General features: G+C 44.4%; 1 protein-coding gene across 1 annotated transcript in view; it reads left to right on the top strand.

The window, feature by feature from the left end:
• The window catches only part of LOC139536528 (rho guanine nucleotide exchange factor 3-like), a 103,481-nt gene that overhangs the window by 11,336 nt on the left and 64,973 nt on the right, over nucleotides 1–27,172 (top strand). The window contains exon 2 of the mRNA XM_071337098.1: nucleotides 24,923–24,989. Coding sequence (XP_071193199.1) covers nucleotides 24,923–24,989 — 67 coding nt within the window. The remainder of the gene's footprint in view (nucleotides 1–24,922; nucleotides 24,990–27,172) is intronic.

Genomic DNA, 27,172 nt, shown 5'->3' with positions numbered 1-27,172 from the left:
AGAGCACTGTGAATCTCTCACAGTGCCCCTCCCCTCTCTCGCTCCCTTCTCTCTCTCTCGCTCTTTCTCGCTCTCTCATTTCAATTCAAAGGGGCTTTATTAGCATGGGAAACATTAGAATCAAATTAAATGTATTGGTCACATACACATATTTAGCAGATGTTATTGCGGGTGTAGCAAAATGCTTGTGTTCCTAGCTCCAACAGAGCAGTAGTATCTAACAATTCACACAAATCTAAAAGTAAAATAATTTAATTAAAAAATATATAAATAATAGGACGATCAATGTCGGAGTGGCAAAATCCAGCAGAATAGAATACAGTATATACATATGAGATGAGCAGTATGTAAACATTATTAAAGTGACTAGTGTTCCATATCTGTGTATACAGGGCAGCAGCCTCTAAGGTACAGGGTTGAGTAGCCTGATGGTAGCCGGTTAGTGATGGCTATTTAACAATCTGATTGCCTTGAGATAGAAGCAGTTTTTCAGTCAATCGGTCCCAGCTTTGATGCACCTCTACTGACCTCGCCTTCTGGATGATAGTGGGGTGAACAGGCCGTGGCTCAGGTGGTTTCAGTTTTGCGCAAATGCTGCCATCAATCCACAGTTTCTGGTTTGGGTAGGTTTTAATTGTCACAGTGGGAACAACATCCCATATACACTTCCTGATGAACTCAGTTACCGTATCCATGTAAGCGTCAATGTTATTCTCAGAGGCTACCCGGAACATATCCCAGTCCACGTGATCAAAACAATCTTGAAGCATGGATTCCGATTGGTCAAACCAGCGTTGAATAGACCGTAGCATGTGTACTTCCTGTTTGAGTTTCTGCCTATAGGAAGAGAGGAGGAAAATGGTGTTGGGATCTGATTTGCCAAAGGCAGGGCGTGGGAGGGCATTCTAGGCATTTGTCAATGTGTTGATAGAACTTCGGTAGCGTTTTCCTCAAATTTGCTTTGTTAAAATCCACAGCTGATTTACAGTTTGCAAAAAGTCCAGTGTAGTTCCTTGAGGGCCGTCGTGGTATCGGCTTGAGGGGGAATGTACACGGCTGTGACTATAACCGAAGATCATTTTCTTGGGAGGTAATACATTTGATTGCATTTGATTGTGAGGTATTCTAGGTCGGGTGAACAAAAGGACTTTCTGTATGTTATCACAATCACACCATGAGTAGTTAATCATGAAGCATACACCCCTGCCTTTCTTCTTCCCGGAGAGTTCTTTGTTCCTGTCTGCACGATGAACTGAGGACAGTATATGGGGACAGTATATCCCGAGAGAGCCATGATTATGTTACGGTCCCTGATGTCTCTCTGGAAGGAGATCCTCACCCTGAGCTCGTCTACTTTATTGTCCAGAGACTGAACACTAGCGAGTAATATACTTGGAAGTGGTGGATGGTGTGCTCACTTCCTGTGTTGGACTAGAAGTCCACTCCGAATAACACTTCCCTGCCGGCGGCGACTTGGAGCAGCCTCTGGAAAAGTTAAATTACCCTGGGGGGTATGATCAAAGGATCCAATTCGTGAAAGCCATATTTCTGGTCGTAATGCTGGTGAGTTACCGCCGCTCTGATATCCAGAAGTTATTTCTGGCTGTATGTAATAACACAAAAAACATTCTGGGCTAATAATGTAAGAAATAACACACAGAAAATACAAAATACTGCAAAGTTGCATAGGAGCTAGAAGCAGAGCTGCCATGTCTGCCTGCGCCATCTTACTCCGTTGTTTATTTCACTTTGGCAATGTAAACATATGTAAGATGTAAACAAACAGAAGTGAGAACAAACATTAAACTACATCAACGACAAAAATATAAAACAATGTACAGTTAACATTGCACTCAAAGGTTTCAAAAGGATAAAGGCGTTGCAAATGTTATTCACAAATGATTTATTATTTACATTTTTAAATAGTTTGGGCAACCGAGAAAAACAAATTGATACAATTTAAGGCCAAGTGGCAAACAATAATGGAGGCACTAGAAATGGGGATGTGATTATGCAGGTCTGGGCAGATGAGATGTAGTCATTGTTTGTGTGCGTCAGTAAGTTGTTCTTCGTATTTATAAGTTGAAATTAACTTTTTGTCCTGAATACAAAGTGTTATGTTTGGGGTAAATCCAACACAACATATCACTAAGTACCACTCTTCATATTTTCAAGCATGGTGGTGGCTGCATCATGTTATGGATATGCTTGTCATCGGCAAGTACCAGGGAGCTTTTTAGGATAAAGAGAAACGGAATAGAGCTAAGCACAGGCAAAATCCTAGAGGAAAACCTGGTTCAATCTGCCTTCCAACAGACACTGGGAGCAAATTCACCTTTCAGCAGGACAATAACCTAATGTAAAACACAAGGCCAAATATACACTGGAGTTCCTTGCCAAGATGACATTGAATGTTACTGAGTGGCCTAGTTACAGTTTTAAATCAGCTTAAAATCCAATGGAAAGACCTGAAAATGGCTGTCTAGCAATGATCAACAACCAATTTGACAGAGCTTGAAGAATTTTGAAAAGAATAATGGGAAAATATTGTACAATCTAGGTTTACACTCTTAGGGATTTACCCAGAAAGACTCACAGCTGTAATTGCTGCCAAAGGTGATTCTAACATGTATTGACTCAGGGGTGTGAATACTTCTGTAAATGAGTTATTTCTGTATTTGATTTTTAAATAGATTTTCTAAAATTGAAAAAAAAATCCACTTTGTCATTATGGGGTATTGTGTGTATAATGGGCTTGTGGTAATGACTGGAGCAGAATAGGTAGAATGTTATCAAATACATCAAACACATGGTTTCCAGGTGTTTGATGCCATTCCATAGGAAAAACTCCTTAGAAGACAGGAACCTAGGGAGACACTGTGGCCACAACCAGACAGGATATAACCCCACCCACTTTGCCAAAGCACACCCCCCATACAACTTAAAGGATATCAACAGACCACTAACTTACTACCCTGAGACAAGGCCGAATATAGCCCAGGAAGAAGTATAGTATGTTTTCCTAGATTGGCTTTTGAAACCTGACAGTCAGTTGTGGCCTGTAGTGGGTTAGTTTTGTTTTAAAGTGAAGGTTCATCTTCCCTCATATGCTGTTACTGGGCCAGGAGTTATTCCAATTCAGGTCCCCTGCTTAGAAAAAAAACAACTCTGTTGATCCGGAAAACTCCTGGCCCTACTCTGTCATAACTGCATAACCGTTCAGTGTAGACTAGAGATGCATTGGTTGATGTTGGGCACCTTTTGACCACTAGATGGCCCCAGAGTTTTGTTTTACTGAGAGGGGGATTAACTGTTGAATGGAGGAACATGAGTGAAGTTGTGGCATTTTGTCTGCCTTTTCTAAACAGATGGAAATGGTCACCCTATTCTCATCAGGCCTGTTCTAGCCATCCATTTTCAAGATGCATTGTACTGTCATCATTTTATCTAAATATTTTTTAAATATCCTTATCTTGCATTCTGAAGTGCTGTTTTGGCAAATGTTCATATTCTGCATGATATTTGTTAATCTTTAGTTATGGAGCTTTCCATTACTTTGCTTTTAATGGATTACATAAAACATAGAAGGGGAATAGGGGAGTACAGTAGTGTGTATGGAACAATGGAAGCAGAACTCCCCTGAGAGTTCTGAGTAAATCACAGACATAGCCTGTTGAGTGGACATGGGCTCATTAGACCCCAGTCCATTTATGGTCATTTCCTGCTCAAGGGCTAGGTGTAAAATAACAAAGGTTAAAGGCAAACTCCACCCAAAAACAATCTTTTAGTATTTGTTTCATTAATCCATTGTTGACATAGTCCCAAAATGTTTTGCTTGTCATCAATCATGTTTTCATATGTAACTTTCAAAGTACAGAAATCATCCCCGTATGATGCGTTTTGAATCATATGAAGCTGCGTTTATTTCTACAGATGAAGGACAGGAGAGAGGCTTTGGTTGTGGAGTCATCTGACTGAAAGACAGGTTGAGTCTGAATTTGGAACAGCATAAAAATGTACTTTTTTTTGTCTTTTGTTATTATTGAATCGAATGGTACTATCAAGGGGGGGGGGGTGGGGGGCACAATACAGGAAGGTACAACGACTGACGTCATTTGGCAAGGTAGCCACAGCACCACCAGACAAACTGTTGCAATGTACAGTATCTGTATTGGCTGTGAATGACAACAAAAGATGAAAGAGAGGTGTAATATTTGCGCATTGTTATGTTAGCTGATCACAGCTTCTACCGTTTTATGTCATGATGGTTGGTTTATTCTATATGGAAACGATACGCTTGAAAGTTATCAAAACACTTTGTTTGGAATATCTACACAAGTTCAGCAATTGCATTCTTCTCATATTACTCTGTAGGCTGCTCAGTATGAGAAGTGTGCCATCCTCCTGCGTCTCACATCTGCCTGTAGTTATTGAACTCTGCCTGCTGGACCCGTGAGGCAAACTCTGTCATATCCAGCATGGAATGTCATGCACTCATGTCCATAACCTGGAATACATTACATAGACGGAAGGGACTTCATCACCCACTGGAGACATGAAGACAGAACCTCACCCAGAGAGCTGTGCATGTCAGTGTGTTAGACAGAACCTCACTAACTAGCTAGCGAGCATAGACTAACAATGCTACCAGCTCCCATAAGAGGAGATCTTCAATTGATACTAAACTATTAGCCCTATAATGATTTATATTCTGACATTTCATCTGATGGTTTCTTTGAATCAGTACACCACACGATTTCTAGCCAGTGACAGCCACCCAGCTAGAACTGACTCGCCCCTACCAAAACGTCAAAACCTACCTAGCTAGCATTAGCATGAAGCAATAGATGTGTGCTACCTGCTCCCATAAGAGGCGGTCAGTAATTTATACTAGTGTCAATCTCTTATCCCCATAATGAATATAATCTCTAATTTTATTCTGACATTCCATGGGTTATTTAAATCAGTAACATTCCACCACACAAACGATCTCTAGCCAGCTGGCAGTCAGTTAGACGTGCACCCCATACTGAATTGTCAAAAGCCACGCTCACTCGTTTTCTGGTTGAGCACACACACAGCATTGCTACTGTAACAGTATAACTTTATGGCGTCCCCTCGCCCCGACGCGAACCAGGGACCCTCTGCACACATCAACAACAGTTACCCATGAAGCGTCGTTACCCATTGCTCCACAAAGGCCGCGGCCCTTGCAGAGCAAGGGGAACCAATGTCTCAGAGCAAGTGACGTCACCGATTGAAAGGCTATTAGCGCGCACCACCGCTAACTAGATGGCCATTTCACATCCGTTACACTCACCCCCCTTTCGACCACCTCCTTTTTCCACAGCAACCAGTGATCCGGGTCAACAGCATCAATGTAAAAGTATAACTTTAGTCCGTCCCCTCACGCGAACCAGGGACCCTCTGCACACAACAACAGTCACCCACGAAGCATCGTTACCCATCGCTCCACAAAAGCCGCAGCAACCAGTGATCAGGGTCAACAGCATCAATGTAACAGTTTAACTTTACGTCCGTCCCCTCGCCCATACCCGGGCTCGAACCAGGGACCCTCTGCACACATCAACAACAGTTACCCACGAAGCGTCGTTACCCATCGCTCCACAAAGGAGCACATGGGAGCAAGGGGAACAAAAGAGCAAGGGGAACCACTACTTCAACGTCTCAGAGCAAGTGACGTCACCGATTGAAAGGCTATTAGCGCGCACCACCGCTAACTAGATAGCCATTTCACATCCGTTACACTACCTCATTCATAATATATCTACTGACATGTCCAGTGTTTCTGGCTATCTTTTATATTCCAGTATTGAGTGACTGTCCCGGTCAGGAAACTTAAAATCCAAAATTTTATCCATTACCTTTGTTGGTGGCGTATGTACAGTGACTTGCAAAAGTATTCACCCCCCTTGCCGTTTTTCCTATGTTGTTGCAAGCGGCACCATGAAGACCAAGGAGCTCTCCAAACAGGTCAGGGACAAAGTTGTGGAGAAGTACAGATCAGGGTTGGGTTATAAAAAAATATATACTAAACTTTGATCATCCCACGGAGCACCATTAAATCCACTATTTAAAAAATGGAAAGAATACCAGAACAACAAACCTGCCAAGAGAGGGCCGCTCACCAAAACTCACGGACCAGGCAAGGAGAGCATTAACCAGAGAGGCAGCAAAGAGACCAAAGATAACCCTGAAGGAGCTGCAAAGCTCCACAGCAGAGATGGGAGTATCTGTCCATAGGACCACTTTAAGCCGTACACTCCACAGAGCTGGGCTTTACGGAAGAGTGACTAGAAAAAAAACATTGCTTCACCAGCGGAACCCATCCAACTTGAAGGAGCTGGAGCAGTTTTGACTTAAAGAATGGGCAAAAGGCATGTGGGAGACTCCCCAAACATATGGAAGAAGGTACTCTGGTCAGATGAGACTAAAATTGAGTTTTTTGGCCATCAAGGAAAACGCTATGTCTAGCGCAAACCCAACACCTCTCATCACCCCGAGAACACCATCCATGTTTTTCATCAGAAGGGACTGGGAAACTGGTCAGAATTGAAGGAATGATGGATGGCGCTATATACAGGGAAATTCCTGAGGGAAACCTGTTTCAGTCTTCCAGAGATTTGAGACTGGGACGGAGGTTCACCTTCCAGCAGGACAATGACCCTAAGCATACTGCTAAAGCAACACTCAAGTGGTTTAAGAGGAAACATTTAAATGTCTTGGAATGGCCTAGTCAAAGCCCAGACCTCAATCCAATTGAAAATATGTGGTAAGACTTAAAGATTGCTGTACACCAGTGGAACCCATCCAACTTGAAGGAGCTGGAGCAGTTTTGACTTGAAGAATGGGCAAAAATCCTAATGGCTAGATGTGCCAAGCTTATAGAGACATACCCCAAGGGACTTGCAGCGCTAATTGCTGCAAAAGGTGGCTCTACAAAGTATTGACTTTGGGGGGGTTGAATAGTTACGCACGCTCAAGTTCTCAATTTTTTTGTCTTATTTGTTTCACGAGAAAAAATACTTTGCATCTTCAAGGTGACATGTTGTGTAAATCAAATGATACAAACCTCCCAAAAAATCTATTTTAATTCCAGGTTGTAAGGCAACAAAATAGGAAAAATGCCAAGGGGGGTGAATACTTTCACAAGCCACTATAATTAGCACAACAAGCTGTGGCATGCCCAATGTGTCTGCTTCGGTGCCATCATTACATGAAAGCGGGAAAAAACTGTTTTGCCAAAATGACTTCCACCAATCCCTGTGGCCTAGATTATAGTATCTATGGGAATCAACGTTGCCATGTGAGGGTGCATTAGGATTGTACAACCACGCCAATACTAGGTTATCTTCCTGTCAATGTCCATCCATGCAATCTAAATAAGCAATAGGGCAATAAGAGTCCAAGAAGATTGACATTATCACCAAGCTGTGTCCTCTGATGCCTGCAAAAAAGTTCTGGAATGCCTTGGCTGTGAACAGCATTGCTGAGGATGAGGAGTGATATGGAAGAGCACTGTAGTTTTACTTAAAAATGTAACTATTCAGCATTTTATCAATTGTAGCTACTGTAAATGTCATTTGTGTCCTCTTATGAATATTAAAATACATTTTTAAAGCCATTATTTATTCAAAACGGTCTATGTAACTATATATATATATTTTTTTAATATATACAAATAAATTTAATTTGCAATCTCATGCTAATTTTTTATAATTAGTATTACCTTACATCATACTTCTATCATGTTCCAATACATCATTATATATTGCAAGATAGGTCATCCTTTCATGTAATTCAAACAATTGCAGTGCTGCTTTTCACATGTATTCTTATAACAAGACATGGGCAACATGTAAAACACAGTATGTTAAGTGACTGACGCAGAACCTACGTCTCCATGTAAATGTAACTGGTATCTTAGTGGAAGACACAAAGGATGGCGTTTCAACTCTGTTACACTGTCAGTAATTACACTGCTTTTTTATTAGTAGCATAAATGAGAAGTATAGTAAACTAACAAATTAAAATGGCAGATACTGCTTTTTGCTTTGGTATTGCCCTGCAATTTGTAAAATCTCATGCCAAGAAAGAAGGCAGTATGTCACGATCGTTGGTTGAGTTAATGGACCAAGGCGCAGCGTACTTAGAGTTCCACATGTTTAATAAATATGAAACTCACCAAAAACAATACAGAAGAAAACGAAACGTGACGTTCTGGGCTGCTCACAGGCAGCTACACAAAAACAAGATCCCACAAACAACAGGTGGGAAAGGACTGCCTAAATATGATCCCCAATCAGAGACAACGATAGACAGCTGCCTCTGATTGGGAACCATACCAGGCCAACAAAGAAATAGAAAACATAGATTGCCCACCCTAGTCACACCCTGACCTAACCAAATAGAGAATTAAAAGGATCTCTAAGGTCAGGGCGTGACACAGTAACTGCCATTTAAGGGTCAAAGGTCATGTCAGAGGTAAGGGTCAACATGAATGAACAAATTGCTTACAGTAAGACAACAGATCACTACACCTCCAATCTCCCTAGAATTCATTTGGCTGGAGAATGAAAAAATATTGAAGCCCTTTTTCTCAGTTCCACGCTATGAGCAGTTATTGCCTTTTTGCTTGGTAGGGCAGTGTGGTTGTCAGTGTGTTAGACAGACAGAACCTCACCCAGAGAGCTGTACATGTCAGTGTGTTAGACAGACAGAACCTCACCCAGAGAGCTGTGCATGTCAGTGTGTTAGACAGACAGAAACTCACCCAGAGAGCTGTGCATGTCAGTGTGACAGACAGACAGAACCTCACCCAGAGAGCTGTACATGTCAGTGTGACAGACAGACAGAACCTCACCCAGAGAGCTGTACATGTCAGTGTGTTAGACAGACAGAACCTCACCCAGAGAGCTGTACATGTCAGTGTGACAGACAGACAGAACCTCACCCAGAGAGCTGTACATGTCAGTGTGTTAGACAGACAGAACCTCACCCAGAGAGCTGTACATGTCAGTGTGACAGACAGACAGAACCTCACCCAGAGAGCTGTACATGTCAGTGTGTTAGACAGACAGAAACTCACCCAGAGAGCTGTACATGTCAGTGTGTTAGACAGAACCTCACCCAGAGAGCTGTACATGTCAGTGTGTTAGACAGACAGATCCTCACCCAGAGAGCTGTACATGTCAGTGTGTTAGACAGACAGAACCTCACCCAGAAAGCTATACATGTCAGTGTGTTAGACAGACAGAACCTCACCCAGAGAGCTGTGCATGTCAGTGTGTTAGACAGACAGAACCTCACCCAGAGAGCTGTACATGTCAGTGTGGTTAGACAGACAGAACCTCACCCAGAGAGCTGTGCATGTCAGTGTGTTAGACAGACAGAACCTCACCCAGAGAGCTGTGCATGTCAGTGTGTTAGACAGACAGAAACTCACCCAGAGAGCTGTACATGTCACTGTGCTAGACAGACAGAACCTCACCCAGAGAGCTGTGCATGTCAGTGTGTTAGACAGACATAACCTCACCCAGAGAGCTGTACATGTCAGTGTGTTAGACAGACAGAATCTCACCCAGAGAGCTGTGCATGTCAGTGTTAGACAGACAGAACCTCACCCAGAAAGCTGTACATGTCAGTGTGTTAGACAGACATAACCTCACCCAGAGAGCTGTGCATGTCAGTGTTAGACAGACAGAATCTCACCCAGAGAGCTGTACATGTCAGTGTGTTAGACAGACAGAACCTCACCCAGAGAGCTGTACATGTCAGTGTGTTAGACAGACAGAATCTCACCCAGAGAGCTGTACATGTCAGTGTGTTAGACAGACAGAACCTCACCCAGAGAGCTGTACATGTCAGTGTGCTAGACAGACAGAACCTCACTCAGAGAGCTGTACATGTCAGTGTGTTAGACAGAACCTCACCCAGAGAGCTGTACATGTCAGTGTGTTAGACAGACAGAGAGCTGTACATGTCAGTGTGTTAGACAGACAGAGAGCTGTACATGTCAGTGTGTTAGACAGACAGAGAGATGTGCATGTCAGTGTGTTAGACAGACAGAACCTCACCCAGAGAGCTGTGCACGTCAGTGTGTTAGACAGACAGAATCTCACCCAGAGAGCTGTGCATGTCAGTGTGTTAGACAGACAGAACCTCACCCAGAGAGCTGTACATGTCAGTGTGTTAGACAGACAGAACCTCACCCAGAGAGCTGTGCACGTCAGTGTGTTAGACAGACAGAATCTCACCCAGAGAGCTGTGCACGTCAGTGTGTTAGACAGACAGAATCTCACCCAGAGAGCTGTGCACGTCAGTGTGTTAGACAGACAGAACCTCACCCAGAGAGCTGTACACGTCAGTGTGTTAGACAGACAGAACCTCACCCAGAGAGCTGTACATGTCAGTGTGTTAGACAGACAGAACCTCACCCAGAGAGCTGTACACGTCAGTGTGTTAGACAGACAGAACCTCACCCAGAGAGCTTGTGCATGTCAGTGTGTTAGACAGACAGAACCTCACCCAGAGAGCTGTACATGTCAGTGTGTTAGACAGACAGAACCTCACCCAGAGAGCTGTACATGTCAGTGTGCTAGACAGACAGAACCTCACCCAGAGAGCTGTACATGTCAGTGTGTTAGACAGACAGAACCTCACCCAGAGAGATGTACATGTCAGTGTGTTAGACATAACCTCACCCAGAGAGCTGTACATGTCAGTGTGTTAGACAGACAGAGAGCTGTACATGTCAGTGTGTTAGACAGACAGAGAGCTGTACATGTCAGTGTGTTAGACAGACAGAGAGATGTGCATGTCAGTGTGTTAGACAGACAGAACCTCACCCAGAGAGCTGTACACGTCAGTGTGTTAGACAGACAGAATCTCACCCAGAGAGCTGTACATGTCAGTGTGTTAGACAGACAGAACCTCACCCAGAGAGCTGTACACGTCAGTGTGTTAGACAGACAGAATCTCACCCAGAGAGCTGTACATGTCAGTGTGTTAGACAGACAGAACCTCACCCAGAGAGCTGTACACGTCAGTGTGTTAGACAGACAGAACCTCACCCAGAGAGCTGTACATGTCAGTGTGTTAGACAGACATAACCTCACCCAGAGAGCTGTACACGTCAGTGTGTTAGACAGACAGAGAGCTGTACATGTCAGTGTGTTAGACAGACAGAGAGCTGTACATGTCAGTGTGTTAGACAGACAGAGAGATGTGCATGTCAGTGTGTTAGACAGACAGAACCTCACCCAGAGAGCTGTGCACGTCAGTGTGTTAGACAGACAGAATCTCACCCAGAGAGCTGTACACGTCAGTGTGTTAGACAGACAGAACCTCACCCAGAGAGCTGTACATGTCAGTGTGTTAGACAGACAGAACCTCACCCAGAGAGCTGTACACGTCAGTGTGTTAGACAGACAGAACCTCACCCAGAGAGCTGTACACGTCAGTGTGTTAGACAGACAGAGAGCTGTACATGTCAGTGTGTTAGACAGACAGAGAGCTGTACATGTCAGTGTGTTAGACAGACAGAGAGATGTGCATGTCAGTGTGGTTAGACAGACAGAACCTCACCCAGAGAGCTGTACATGTCAGTGTGTTAGACAGACAGAACCTCACCCAGAGAGCTGTGCATGTCAGTGTGTTAGACAGAACCTCACCCAGACAGCTGTACATGTCAGTGTGTTAGACAGACAGAACCTCACCCAGAGAGCTGTGCATGTCAGTGTGTTAGACAGACAGAACCTCACCCAGAGAGCTGTACATGTCAGTGTGGTTAGACAGACAGAACCTCACCCAGAGAGCTGTGCACGTCAGTGTGTTAGACAGACAGAACCTCACCCAGAGAGCTGTACATGTCAGTGTGTTAGACAGAACCTCACCCAGAGAGATGTACATGTCAGTGTGTTAGACAGACAGAACCTCACCCAGAGAGCTGTGCATGTCAGTGTGTTAGACAGAACCTCACCCAGAGAGCTGTACATGTCAGTGTGTTAGACAGACAGAACCTCACCCAGAGAGCTGTGCATGTCAGTGTGGTTAGACAGACAGAACCTCACCCAGAGAGCTGTACATGTCAGTGTGTTAGACAGACAGAACCTCACCCAGAGAGCTGTGCATGTCAGTGTGTTAGACAGAACCTCACCCAGACAGCTGTACATGTCAGTGTGTTAGACAGACAGAACCTCACCCAGACAGCTGTACATGTCAGTGTGTTAGACAGACAGAACCTCACCCAGAGAGCTGTGCATGTCAGTGTGGTTAGACAGACAGAACCTCACCCAGAGAGCTGTACATGTCAGTGTGTTAGACAGAACCTCACCCAGAGAGCTGTACATGTCAGTGTGGTTAGACAGACAGAACCTCACCCAGAGAGCTGTACATGTCAGTGTGTTAGACAGACAGAACCTCACCCAGAGAGCTGTACATGTCAGTGTGTTAGACAGACAGAACCTCACCCAGAGAGCTGTGCATGTCAGTGTGTTAGACAGACAGAACCTCACCCAGAGAGCTGTGCATGTCAGTGTGGTTAGACAGACAGAACCTCACCCAGAGAGCTGTACATGTCAGTGTGGTTAGACAGACAGAACCTCACCCAGAGAGCTGTGCATGTCAGTGTGTTAGACAGAACCTCACCCAGAGAGCTGTACATGTCAGTGTGTTAGACAGAACCTCACCCAGAGAGCTGTACATGTCAGTGTGTTAGACAGACAGAACCTCACCCAGAGAGCTGTGCATGTCAGTGTGTTAGACAGAACCTCACCCAGACAGCTGTACATGTCAGTGTGTTAGACAGACAGAACCTCACCCAGAGAGCTGTGCACGTCAGTGTGGTTAGACAGACAGAACCTCACCCAGAGAGCTGTGCATGTCAGTGTGTTAGACAGAACCTCACCCAGACAGCTGTACATGTCAGTGTGTTAGACAGACAGAACCTCACCCCGAGAGCTGTGCACGTCAGTGTGTTAGAAGACAAATCCTTAGATATGGGCAAATAGACCATTGAACTAGAAATGCCATTCTAGTTCTGTTTAGATAGCTGAAGTTGTACTCTACACACAACTGATTTGTATTTTGGACGAGATGGGTCCCATTATGTCTTGCGAAAACCAAACACTGCATTCCATAGTAAGAACCTCATACCAACGGTCAATGGTTTGGGGATGCTTTGCTGCCTCAGGACCTGGACGACATACTTTGATAGAAGGAACCATGAATTCTGCTCTGTATCAGAGAATTCTGCAGGAGAATGTCAGGCCATCCTTCTGTGAGCTGAAGCTGAAGCGCAGCTGGGTCATGCAGCAAGACAATGATCCAAAACACACAATCAAGGCTACATGAAAATGGTTAAAAGGCAACAAATTTGAAGTTTTCTAAGGCTCTAGTCAAAGTCCAGACCTAATCCCAATTGAGATGTTGTGGCAGGACTTGAAACGAGCAGTTCATACTTGAAAACTCACAGATGTCGCTGAGTTAAAGCAGTTCTGCATGGAAGAGTAGGCCAAAATTTGTCCACAGCGATGTGAGAGACTGATCGACAACTGTAGGAAGCATTTGGTTGCAGTCATGGCAGCTAACGGTAGCACAGCCAGTTATTGAGTGTGATGGGGCAATTACTTTTTCACACAGGGGAATTGGGTGTTGCATAACTTTGTTAATTAAATAAATAAATAAAATAAGTATGACTTTTTTTTGTTGTTATTTGTAAACTTAGGTTCCCTTTATCTAATATTAGGTTTTTGTTGAAGATCTGATAACATTTAGTATCAAAAAGATCATTTTTCACGGCACTGTATGTAAGTAGGATTTTTCTGTATTTCATTTTCAATACATTTGCTAAAATTCTAAAAACATGTTTTAACTTTGTTATTTATGGCTATTGTGTGTAGATGAGTGAGTAAAAAAATAAATGTAATACATTTTCAATTCAGGCTGTAACACAACAAAATGTGGAATAAGTTAAGTGGTATGAATACTTTCTGAAGGCACTGTATGTAAAGATTAACGCATCGGAAGTTTACATACACTTAGATTGGAGTCATAAAAACTCATCTTTCAACCACTCCACAAATTTCTTGTTAACAAACTATAGTTTTGGCAAGTCAGTTAGGATATCTACCTTGTGCATGACACAAGTAATTTTTCCAACAATTGTTTACAGACAGATTATTTCACTTATAATTCACTGTATCACAATTCCTATGGGTCATAAGTTTATATACATTAAGTTGACTGTGCCTATAAACAGCTTGGAAAATTCCTGAAGATGATGTCATGGCTTTAGAAGCTTCTGATAGGCTAATTGACATAATTTGAGTCAATTGGAGGTGTACCTGTGGATGTTTTTCAAGGCCTACCTTCAAACTCAGTGCCTCTTTGCTTGACATCATGGGAAAATCAAAATAAATCAGCCAAGACCTCAAATTTTTTTTTTGTAGACCTCCACAAGTCTGGTTCATCCTTGGGAGACATTTCCAAATGCCTGAAGGTACCACGTTCATCTGTACAAACAATCGTACGCAAGTATAAACATCATGGGACCACGCAGCAGTCATACCGCTCAGGAAGGAGACGCGTTCTGTCTCCTAGAGATGAACGTACTTTGGTGTGAAAAGTGCAAATCAATCCAAGAACAACAGCAAAGGACCTTGTGAAAATGCTGGAGGAAACGGGTACAAAAGTATCTATATCCACAGTAAAACGAGTCCTATATCAACATAACCTGAAAGGCCGACCAGCAAGGAAGAAGCCACTGCTCCAAAACCGCCATTAAAAAAAGCCAGACTACGGTTTGCAACTGCACATGGGGACAAATATCGTACTTTTTCGAGAAATGTCCTCTGGTCTGATGAATCAAAAATAGAAATGTTTGGCCATAATGACCATCGTTATGTTAGGAGGAAAAAGGGGGAGGCTTGCATGCCGAAGAACACCATCTCAACCGTGAAGCACGGGGGTGGCAGCATCATGTTGTGGGGGTGCTTTGTTGCAGGAGGGACAGGTGCACTTCACAAAATAGATGGCATCAGGAGGAAGGGAATTTATGTGGATATATTGAAGCAACATCTCAAGACATCAGTCAGGAAGTTAAAGATTGGTCGCTAATGGGTCTTCCAAATGGACATTGACACCAAGCATACTTCCAAAGTTGTGGCAAAATAGCTTAATGACAACAAAGTCAAGGTATTTGAGCGGCCATCTCAAAGCCCTGACCTCAAGCCCATAGAAAATTTGTGGGCAGAACTGAAAAAGTGTGTGCGAGCAAGGAGGCCTACAATCCTGACTCAGTTACACCAGCTCTGTCAGGAGGAATGGGCCTAAAATACAACCACCTTATTGTAGGAAGCTTGAGGAAGGCTACCCGTAACGTTTGACCCAAGTTAAACAATTTAAAGTCAATGCTACCAAATACTAATTGAGTGTATGTAAACTTCTGACCCACTGGGAATGTGATGAAAGAAATAAAAGCTGAAATAAATCACTCTCTGCTATTATTCTGACATTTCACATTCTTAAAATAAAGTGGTGATCCTAACTGACCTAAAACAGGGAATATTTACTAGGATTAAATGTCATGAATTGTGAAAAACTGAGTTTAAATGTATTTGGCTAAGGTGTATGTAAACTTCCGACTTCAACTGTAACTAGGCCCTCAAAGAAGGGCCTTATGGTATACACTACCGGTCCAAAGTTTTAGAACGTCTACTCATTCAAGGGTTTTTCTTTATTTTTACTATTTTCTACATTGTAGAATAATATTGAAGACATCAAAACTATGAAGTAACACATATGGAATCATGTTATAACCAAAAAAGTGTTAAAATATATTTTATATTTGAGATTCTTCAAATAGCCACCCTTTGCCTTGATGACAGCTTTGCACAATCTTGGCATTCTCTCAACCAGCTTGACCTGGAATGCTTTTCCAACAGTCTTGAAGGAGATCCCACATATGCTGAGCACTTGTTGGCTGCTTTTCCTTCACTCTGCGGTCCGACTCATCCCAAACCATCTCAATTTGGTTGAGGTCGGGGGATTGTGGAGGCCAGGTCATCTGATGCAGCACACCATCACTCTCCTTCTTGGTAAAATAGCCCTTACACAGCCTGGAGTTGTGTTGGGTCATTGTCCTGTTGAAAAACAAATGATAGTCCCACTAAACCCAAACCAGATGGGATGGCATATCGCTGCAGAATGCAGCACTTCGCTGACCCTCAACACTGGGGCCCCACAAGGGTGCGTGCTCAGCCCCCTCCTGTACTCCCTTTTCACCCATGACTGCGTGGCCATGCACACCTCAAACTCAATCATCAAGTTTGCAGACGACACAACAGTAGTGGGCTTGATTACCAGCAACGACGAGACAGCCTACAGGGAGGAGGTAAGGGGACTCGGGGTGTTGTGTCAGGAAAACAACCTCTCACTCAACGTCAACAAAATAAAGGAGATGATCGTGGACTTAAGGAAACAGCAGAGGGAGCACGCCCCTATCCACATTGAAGGGACAGCAGGTCCTCGGCGTACACATCACAGAAACTGAAATGGTCCACCCACACTGTCAGTGTGGTGAAGAACCTCAGGAGGCTGAAGAAATTTGACTTGTCACCCAAAACCCTCACAAACTTTTACAGATGCACAATCGAGAGCATCCTGTCGGCAACTGCATCGCCCTCAACCGCAAGGCTCTCCAGAGGGTGGTGCGGTCTGCACAAAGCTTCACAGGGGGCAAACTACCTGCCCTCCATGACACCTACAGCACCCGATGTCACAGGAAGGCCAAAAAGATCATCAAGGACAACAACCACCCGAGCCACTGCCTGTTCACACCGCTACCATCCAGAAGGCGAGGTCAGTACAGGTGCATCAAAGCTGGGACGGAGAGACTGAAAAACAGCTTCTATCTCAAGGCCATCAGACTGCTAAACAGCAATCACTAACTCAGAGAGGCTGCTGCCTACATTGAGACCCAATCACTGGACACTTTAATAAATGGATCACTAGTCACTTTAAACAATGCCACTTTAAATTATGCCACTTTCATAATGTTTACATATCTTACATTACTCATATCACGTATAAACTGTATTTTATACCATCTATTGCACCTTGCCTATGCCGCTCGGCCATCCATATACTTGTATGTACATATTCTCATTCACCCCTTTAGATTTGTGTGTATTAGGTAGTTGTTGGGGAATTGTTAGATTACTTGTTAGATATTACTGCACTGTCGGAACTAGAAGGACAAGCATTTCGCTACACTCGCATTAACATCTGCTAACCATGTGTATGTGACCAATAAAATTTGATTTGATTCAATATTTTACTGACATGTGCTTAGCTTGTTTACAGACTTAGGCCTGAAGTCTTATATCGAACTCTGACCTTACGGAGGAGCCAGGACCTATGGTTGTTTAACTCGGTTATTGTATTTGTGTGCTAGTGACTACTGACTGAACTTATTTCCTATTGTGTGACCCTGACTGTTATTTATTTCAGCTTGTAGCTACTTACTGGCTGGCCACCTTTTGGACGAAGGTCTGAACCCAGAACAAAATCTCCCGTGCGCTGGCCAGTTAAGATTTAGGAGACTAACCTGGGAGTAGAGGTTGGAATCGTGTCTGCTCTTCAGACCATCCAAGGCACACACTCCACTCACCCCCCACCCCCAGACATCAAGGCCTTAATGTAACCTCACTGTAGCAGCTGCAACTGTTCAAACAAAACCATGCTATCTGTCTCTGTCATTCCTACAGTCTGTGACTCAAGCCTGGCTTCCCAGTTTTGAACTCTTGAGCACACTTTAAACACACCGTCACATAAATACATGGCTCTGATCGTCACCATCGTCAGGTCTTTGAAGGGTCCTGAATCATCAATGAACCATGTATCGTGGCCATCTTCAGACTCTTCAGACAATGCTGCTTCTGTCCATTAGCTCTTACACTCTTAGAAAAAAGGGTTCCAAAAGGGTTCTTTGGCTGTCCCCATAGGAGAACCCTTTATGATTTCAGGTCTTACCCTTTTGTGTTCCATGTAGGACCCGCTGTGGAAAGCGTTCTACATGGAACCAAAAAGGATTCTTCAAAGGGTTCTCTAATGGGGACAGCCGATGAACCCTTTTTAGGTTCTAGATAGCACGTTCTTTTCTAAGAGTGTACCATAAAGGCACTGGCGGATCACACACCCCTGAACCCCAAACTCTCTGGAGATCTCACCCCCATAGAATTAGGAATTAAAAAACTACATAGAAGGGACATGAACCTGCTTATGATGGGATAAAAGTTCAGCCATTTTGGTCAGGGAGTTGGTCGACCATGGTTTGCCAGTGCTTTGATAAGATAGTGTAAAATAATGAATTTGAAGATTTTATCTGCACTGTAGGCTTATGTTTGTTGGCTAGTTAGACAGCCAGTTGTAGAGGAATGATTCCATACATTTTTCTAATTAACTGCCAATACATCAACATTCCATTTAAACAATGCAGTCAATCCACAGGCGTACACTGGTTGAAATCAGTAGCTGATAGGACTTAGACAAGCTGTAAATGCAACAAGTACTGATATTGTATCATATAATAGCACGCTTAGCTTTCCAGGAAAACAACAATTGAGACATTTATGGTCTGTTTACATATACAGTGTATTTTAGAGGCTATTTATTCAGAAAATTGGTATAAAACCTATAAACACTGCTCTTTCCATGACATAGACTGACCAGGTGAAAGCTATGATCCCTTATTGATTTCACCTGTTAAATCCACTTCAAGGGGAGGATTTAATCCTCTTCGGGTTAAAGAAGGATTTTTAAGTCTTGAGACAACTGACACATAGATTGTGTATGTGTGCCATTCAGAGGGTGAATGGGCAAGACAAAACATTGAAGTGCCTTTACATTTACATTTACATTTAAGTCATTTAGCAGACGCTCTTATCCAGAGCGACTTACAAATTGGTGCATTCACCTTATGATATCCAGTGGAACAACCACTTTACAATAGTGCATCTAACTCTTTTAAGGGGGGGGGGGGGGTTAGAAGGATTACTTTATCCTATCCTAGGTATTCCTTAAAGAGGTGGGGTTTCAGGTGTCTCCGGAAGGTGGTGATTGACTCCGCTGACCTGGCGTCGTGAGGGAGTTTGTTCCACCATTGGGGTGCCAGAGCAGCGAACAGTTTTGACTGGGCTGAGCGGGAACTGTACTTCCTCAGAGGTAGGGAGGCGAGCAGGCCAGAGGTGGATGAACGCAGTGCCCTTGTTTGGGTGTAGGGCCTGATCAGAGCCTGAAGGTACGGAGGTGCCGTTCCCCTCACAGCTCCGTAGGCAAGCACCATGGTCTTGTAGCGGATGCGAGCTTCAACTGGAAGCCAGTGGAGAGAGCGGAGGAGCGGGGTGACGTGAGAGAACTTGGGAAAGTTGAACACCAGACGGGCTGCGGCGTTCTGGATGAGTTGTAGGGGTTTAATGGCACAGGCAGGGAGCCCAGCCAACAGCGAGTTGCAGTAATCCAGACGGGAGATGACAAGTGCCTGGATTAGGACCTGCGCCGCTTCCTGCGTGAGGCAGGGTCGTACTCTGCGAATGTTGTAGAGCATGAACCTACAGGAACGGGTCACCGCCTTGATGTTAGTTGAGAACGACAGGGTGTTGTCCAGGATCACGCCAAGGTTCTTAGCACTCTGGGAGGAGGACACAATGGAGTTGTCAACCGTGATGGCGAGATCATGGAACGGGCAGTCCTTCCCCGGGAGGAAGAGCAGCTCCGTCTTGCCGAGGTTCAGCTTGAGGTGGTGATCCGTCATCCACACTGATATGTCTGCCAGACATGCAGAGATGCGATTCACCACCTGGTTATCAGAGGGGGGAAAGGAGAAGATTAATTGTGTGTCGTCTGCATAGCAATGATAGGAGAGACCATGTGAGGATATGACAGAGCCAAGTGACTTGGTGTATAGCGAGAATAGGAGAGGGCCTAGAACAGAGCCCTGGGGGACACCAGTGGTGAGAGCACGTGGTGCGGAGACAGATTCTCGCCACGCCACCTGGTAGGAGCGACCTGTCAGGTAGGACGCAATCCAAGCGTGGGCCGCGCCGGAGATGCCCAGCTCGGAGAGGGTGGAGAGGAGGATCTGATGGTTCACAGTATCAAAGGCAGCCGATAGGTCTAGAAGGATGAGAGCAGAGGAGAGAGAGTTAGCTTTAGCAGTGCGGAGCGCCTCCGTGACACAGAGAAGAGCAGTCTCAGTTGAATGACTAGTCTTGAAACCTGACTGATTTGGATCAAGAAGGTCATTCTGAGAGAGATAGCAGGAGAGCTGGCCAAGGACGGCACGTTCAAGAGTTTTGGAGAGAAAAGAAAGAAGGGATACTGGTCTGTAGTTGTTGACATCGGAGGGATCGAGTGTAGGTTTTTTCAGAAGGGGTGCAACTCTCGCTCTCTTGAAGACGGAAGGGACGTAGCCAGCGGTCAAGGATGAGTTGATGAGCGAGGTGAGGTAAGGGAGAAGGTCTCCGGAAATGGTCTGGAGAAGAGAGGAGGGGATAGGGTCAAGCGGGCAGGTTGTTGGGCGGCCGGCCGTCACAAGACGCGAGATTTCATCTGGAGAGAGAGGGGAGAAAGAGGTCAAAGCACAGGGTAGGGCAGTGTGAGCAGAACCAGCGGTGTCGTTTGACTTAGCAAACGAGGATCGGATGTCGTCGACCTTCTTTTCAAAATGGTTGACGAAGTCATCAGCAGAGAGGGAGGAGGGGGGAGGAGGGGGAGGAGGATTCAGGAGGGAGGAGAAGGTGGCAAAGAGCTTCCTAGGGTTAGAGGCAGATGCTTGGAATTTAGAGTGGTAGAAATTGGCTTTAGCAGCAGAGACAGAAGAGGAGAATGTAGAGAGGAGGGAGTGAAAGGATGCCAGGTCCGCAGGGAGGCGAGTTTTCCTCCATTTCCGCTCGGCTGCCCGGAGCCCTGTTCTGTGAGCTCGCAATGAGTCGTCGAGCCACGGAGCAGGAGGGGAGGACCGAGCCGGCCTGGAGGATAGGGGACATAGAGAGTCAAAGGATGCAGAAAGGGAGGAGAGGAGGGTTGAGGAGGCAGAATCAGGAGATAGGTTGGAGAAGGTTTGAGCAGAGGGAAGAGATGATAGGATGGAAGAGGAGAGAGTAGCGGGGGAGAGAGAGCGAAGGTTGGGACGGCGCGATACCATCCGAGTAGGGGCAGTGTGGGAAGTGTTGGATGAGAGCGAGAGGGAAAAGGATACAAGGTAGTGGTCGGAGACTTGGAGGGGAGTTGCAATGAGATTAGTGGAAGAACAGCATCTAGTAAAGATGAGGTCAAGCGTATTGCCTGCCTTGTGAGTAGGGGGGGAAGGTGAGAGGGTGAGGTCAAAAGAGGAGAGGAGTGGAAAGAAGGAGGCAGAGAGGAATGAGTCAAAGGTAGACGTGGGGAGGTTAAAGTCACCCAGAACTGTGAGAGGTGAGCCATCCTCAGGAAAGGAACTTATCAGGGCGTCAAGCTCATTGATGAACTCTCCAAGGGAACCTGGAGGGCGATAAATGATAAGGATGTTAAGCTTGAAAGGGCTGGTAACTGTGACAGCATGGAATTCAAAGGAGGCGATAGACAGATGGGTCAGGGGAGAAAGAGAGAATGTCCACTTGGGAGAGATGAGGATCCCAGTGCCACCACCCCGCTGACCAGAAGCTCTCGGGGTGTGCGAGAACACGTGGGCAGACGAGGAGAGAGCAGTAGGAGTAGCAGTGTTATCAGTGGTAATCCATGTTTCCGTCAGTGCCAAGAAGTCGAGGGACTGGAGGGAAGCATAGGCTGAGATGAACTCTGCCTTGTTGGCCGCAGATCGGCAGTTCCAGAGGCTGCCTGAGACCTGGAACTCCACGTGGGTCGTGCGCGCTGGGACCACCAGGTTAGAGTAGCAGCGGCCACGCGGTATGAAGCGTTTGTATGGTCTGTGCAGAGAGGAGAGAACAGGGATAGACAGACACATAGTTGACAGGCTACAGAAGAGGCTACGCTAATGCAAAGGAGATTGGAATGACAAGTGGACTACACGTCTCGAATGTTCAGAAAGTTAAGCTTACGTTGCAAAAAATCTTATTGACTAAAATGATATAGTACTGCTGGCTGGTGAAATAGGCTAGCTAGCAGTGGCTGCGTTGTTGACTTTGTTTGAAAGTGTAGCTGGCTAGGTAACCTCTAACTGGCTAGGTAACCTCGACAATTACTCAAGACTACACAATTATCTTGGATACAAAGACGGCTATGTAGCCAGCTAAGATCAAACAAATCAAACTGTTGTACTGTAATGAAATGAAATGTAATACTACCTGTGGAGCAAAGCGGAATGCAACTACTCGCTCCAACCCGGAAGTGCGTATCGTAGAGGGAGAGGCAATAGAAGTGTTGTTTCTTGTATTATTGTCTTTTGTGTCTTTAGAGGACTGCTTCACCTTAATGTCCCCTTTCCCTTTTCTTCTGTCCTTATTTTGTCCCACTTTGTCCCTTCTTTGTCCCTTCTTCTCTTCTGCCAACTAGACACTCCTTGTTAGCTCGCTCCAACCCGGAAGTGCGTATCGTAGAGGGAGAGGCAATAGAAGTGTTGTTTCTTGTATTATTGTCTTTTGTGTCTTTAGAGGACTGCTTCACCTTAATGTCCCCTTTCCCTTTTCTTCTGTCCTTATTTTGTCCCACTTTGTCCCTTCTTTGTCCCTTCTTCTCTTCTGCCAACTAGACACTCCTTGTTAGCTAGCTAGCTTCTTCCAGGAATGTCCCTAGCAACTGCCTAGCAACAGGTAAACAACTTAGCTAGCTAAGAAAACGGTATAATTTTATGAAAAATTGTTACTTTTTCAAAAGCCTTTCTTCTTTGTTTGCTGCTTGTTTGGTCTCCTATTCAGTTTGCAGTTTTCTTTAGATTTTTTTTCGATGTACTTTACTCTAAAAAAACATTTAAATTTCAATATTTGTAGGAGCTCATCTTTTCAGCTGCTGCTGCTTAATTTGGAACTCCGGAACACCTTTGAATGGGGTATGTGTCACGATCGTCGTAATAAGCATATTAGGACGTGATCTGGGTTCCACATATTTATTGAAGTGAAACGCACAAAAACAATAAAGAACAAACGAAACGTGACGTTCTGGAGTGCTCACAGGCAACAACACAAAAACAAGATCCCACAAAACACAGTGGGGAAATGGCTGCCTAAATATGATCCCAAATCAGAGACAACGAAAAACAGCTGCCTCTGATTGGGAACCATACCAGGCCAACATAGAATGAAACAACCTAGATTACCCCCTCTAGTCACACCCCGACCTAACCAAAATAGAGAATCAAAAGGCTCTCAATGGTCAGGGCGTGATAGTATGGTAGTACCAGGTGCACCGGTTTGAGTGTGTCAAGAACTGCAACGCTGATGGGTTTTTCAAGCTCAACAGTTTCCCGTATGTATCAAGAATGGTCCACCACCCAAAGGACATCCAGCCAACTTGACACAACTGTGGGAAGCATTGGAGTCATCATGGACCAGCATCCCTGTGGAATGCTTTCGACACCTTGTAGTCCATGCCCTGACAAATTGAAGCTGTTCTGAGGGAAAAGGGAGTGCAACTCAATATTAGGAAGGTGTTCCTAATGTTTTTTACACCAATATAAACTGTATTTATGATTATATGACAATATTTTAGGTTGACAATAATTATTCTACACAATTTGTGATATAAGTCAAATCAGATTATGTCTCTACTGCCATTAATTCCACATTTTATCTTTGCCACATTGCAAAATGTGTAGAACTGAAGGAAGTTCTACACATTTTGAAGGTCTGCTCTGAACAGTTGATGTTGAGATGTGTGTTACTTGAACTCTGTGAAGCATTTATTTGGGCTGCATTTTCTGAGGCTGGTAACTCTAATGAACTTATCATCTGCAGCAGAGGTAACTCTTGGTCTTCCTTTCCTGTGGCGGTCCTCATGAGAGCCAATTTCATCCTAGCGCTAGATGGTTTTTGCGACTGCACTTGAAGAAACATTCGAAGTTCTTGACATTTTCAGAATTGACTGACCTTCATGTCTTAAAGTAATGATGGACTGTCATTTGTCTTTGCTTATTTGAGCTGTTCTTGCCATAATATGGACTTGGTCTTTTATCAATAGGGCTATCTTCTGTATACCACCCCTACCTTGTCACAACATAACTAATTGGCTCAAACGCATTAGGAAGGAAAGAAATTCCACAAATGAACTTTTAACAAGGCACACTTATTAATTATTTTGAAGAATCTCAAATATAAAATATATACATTTTGGTTACTCCATGATTCCATATGTGTTATTTCATCGTTTTGATGTCTTCACTGTTTTTCTACAATGTAGAAAATATTTTTTAAATTAAACTTGAATAAGTGTTTATGGACCTGCATGGGTGTCGTTTCCTTCAGCTGTGTGTGTGTGTGTGTGTGTGTGTGTGTGTGTGTGTGTGTGTGTGTGTGTGTGTGTGTGTGTGTGTGTGTGTGTGTGTGTGTGTGTGTGTGTGTGTGTGTGTGTGTGTGTGTGTGTGTGTGTGTGTGTGTGTGTGTGTGTGTGTGTGTGTGTGTGTGTGTGTGTGTGAGAGAGAGTGTGCATGCGTGTGTTTAGGTTCCATTAGCTGTTTCCTGAAGTTCAAAGGGCCACTCCACCAGGGCAAGTCTCCATTAACATTAACAGAGTGGTGATGTCATTTGTTTGGTCTCTGAGGGTATGACTTGAGTGAATGTGATTAGAGGCTGGGGCTGCTGCAGTATCTTCAATGTCTTTGTTTGGACTGTACTGTGGTTTAATGGACAGAGATTTACACTGCTTTTATTTTCTTTCTCTGACCCTCTCTTACTCTCCTCTCCTTCTTCAGGCAGACACTGCAAAAAAAGAGCTCCTTCTCTCTCCTCCCGTCACCCGACAGCTGGATGTTCAGAGGGGTAAGTGGTTTACATAATGTTAGAACTATTGTTAGTCAGCATCTGAATGAGACTGTGCGTGCGTGTGCGTGCGAGCGTGCGTGCGTGTGCGTGTGTGTGTGTGCGTGCGTGCGTGCGTGTGCGTGCGTGCGTGTGCGTGCGTGTGTGCGCACATGGGTGAATGCATCAACACAGTCATATTCATACTCCCCTGAATCTTCCTCAGAGCAATTTGATTGATTCTGATTCCCAATCATTCTGACAACGATGGATCTCTTATCCCCACTTAAAATAAGTAATGTTTGTTTATTTTTATTATTATTTATTTTTATTTACCAGTAGGACATTATGTAATTTTGTCATGCAAATCATGCATGATTTGGGCTCCTGAGTGGCGCAGCGGTCTAAGGCACTGCATCTCAGTGCAAGAGGTGTCACTACAGTCCCTGCTGTGATTGAGAGTTCCATAGGGTGGCGCACAATTGGCCCAGCATCGTCCGGGTTTGGCCGGGGTAGGCCGTCATTGTCAATAAGAATTTGTTCTTAACTGACTTGCCTAGTTAAATGAAGTTATTTTTGTATCCTCACCCAGGATGCCCTGCAATTGTCTCTCCCCTGTATGTGTGTCTGGAGTTATATTGAAGGACTGGCTCTGCCTGAGAGAGAGGTGCCTGTATGTTCCCTGGTTACAATTAGTGCACTCTTATGTATGGAAGAGGGTGCAATTTCGGACTCAGCCTAAATGTGTTTTGGCCTATAGAATAATTTAGCTTTCACTCTGAAAAGTGTGAACAAACTGGATTGATCTTTAAAGCATTTGATTACGGTTTATATTTCAAATGAAACTGAAGGGCAGAGGAATTAAGAACTTGCCGGTTTTGCTTTTGAGAGTCTTGAACTTATTACAGCTTCAGGTATTACTGTCAGGCAGGGAGGAAACAAAGACATCAAAATGTATGTTGGGTAACGTTTTAGAACACAATGGCCTTATGTAAGAGCAGTTATTAGTACATTGTAAGGATACGATAGGTAGGCCCAGAGCCTTCTATTTGAATTGTATCCAAGCCTTCTATAAGGAATATGTTTGGAATATCTAAATGTTAGGCTCTGGGTAAGACTAGTGTAACATCATCTTTAACACTTACACACTGTGGCTATAGATCAGTTGACTCAGGTCAAAGAACCTATCATCTGAGGTCCTAGTAGCTTGAGGACTCTTGTCAGTCAATATGAAGACATTCCTGTCCTGCCCTGCCCTGTCCTACCTGACAGTCAATATGATAAAGAGAGTGATTCATTGCCCCGCCTTTCCCCTTCCTGCCACGGCTTTCGGCCTCAGCTCAGTTCGCCCTCCTACACATTGCTGTGACGCTAGCGCTGGGACCGAGACGTGGTCGGTTGGGCGAGCAGACAGTGAGTATAGTGGTTGGAACAGCCAACATAAACAAGGCCAGGGGCTGGCACCTCTTTGGCACCTCACGCTCAGGGATGAGCTCTGGAATCCCGGACTAATTCAGCCACTGGAGAGGAAACCAGAGCCCTGGCTTTTCTTTCTTACTTCGGTTAAGACACAGCACTATTTGTCTGCTCTGCTGCATCTCTGGTCAGGATGTTGTAGAAGATGAACGTTTGTTTGAAATATTCGCGTTTTATTGTTAAACCCAACACATTTTGGAAAATGCCTTCTTTTGGGTCTGAAGCGTCAGAATGTTGTGTTGCACTTCAAGGCTTTGGCGTTTTAAACATTCCAGAGATTTCAGTTGGAGCCACAGCGTATACTGTGTCTTTGATAAATCAAACAGACCGCATGACATATTTATTATCTCTTCAGTAATTACTGGCTTGTTACTTATTTGTTAACATATTATTAAGGTAACATGAAAAGAACAATCCTGCGGGTGTCAAGTGGACCTTTAACATTCTTGAGTCTTTTACAACAGCTTTGAAGCACAGACCGGCACGTTTTCTTGCTTGAATTTCCTTGATTCTCCTTGCAGTTGCTTTTGATTGCATGCAGTTTTCGTTTGGGTTCGTATGATTAGAACAACTTAGCATGACTCTGGTGTACGTTGGCAGTGAGTGGATGTTTGATGGTATCAGACTCTGAGGCCTTATTGTACCAGTGACTGTGCCAGTCCATGCCTGGAAAGCACACTGTGTTGTCAGGATAGGAGCTGGGTTTGTCTGGCACTGGGAGGGGGTGT

Source organism: Salvelinus alpinus, chromosome 12 (genome assembly GCF_045679555.1).
Source record: "Salvelinus alpinus chromosome 12, SLU_Salpinus.1, whole genome shotgun sequence".
NCBI lineage: Eukaryota > Metazoa > Chordata > Actinopteri > Salmoniformes > Salmonidae > Salvelinus > Salvelinus alpinus.
This window is presented reverse-complemented; position numbering and strand designations above follow the sequence as displayed.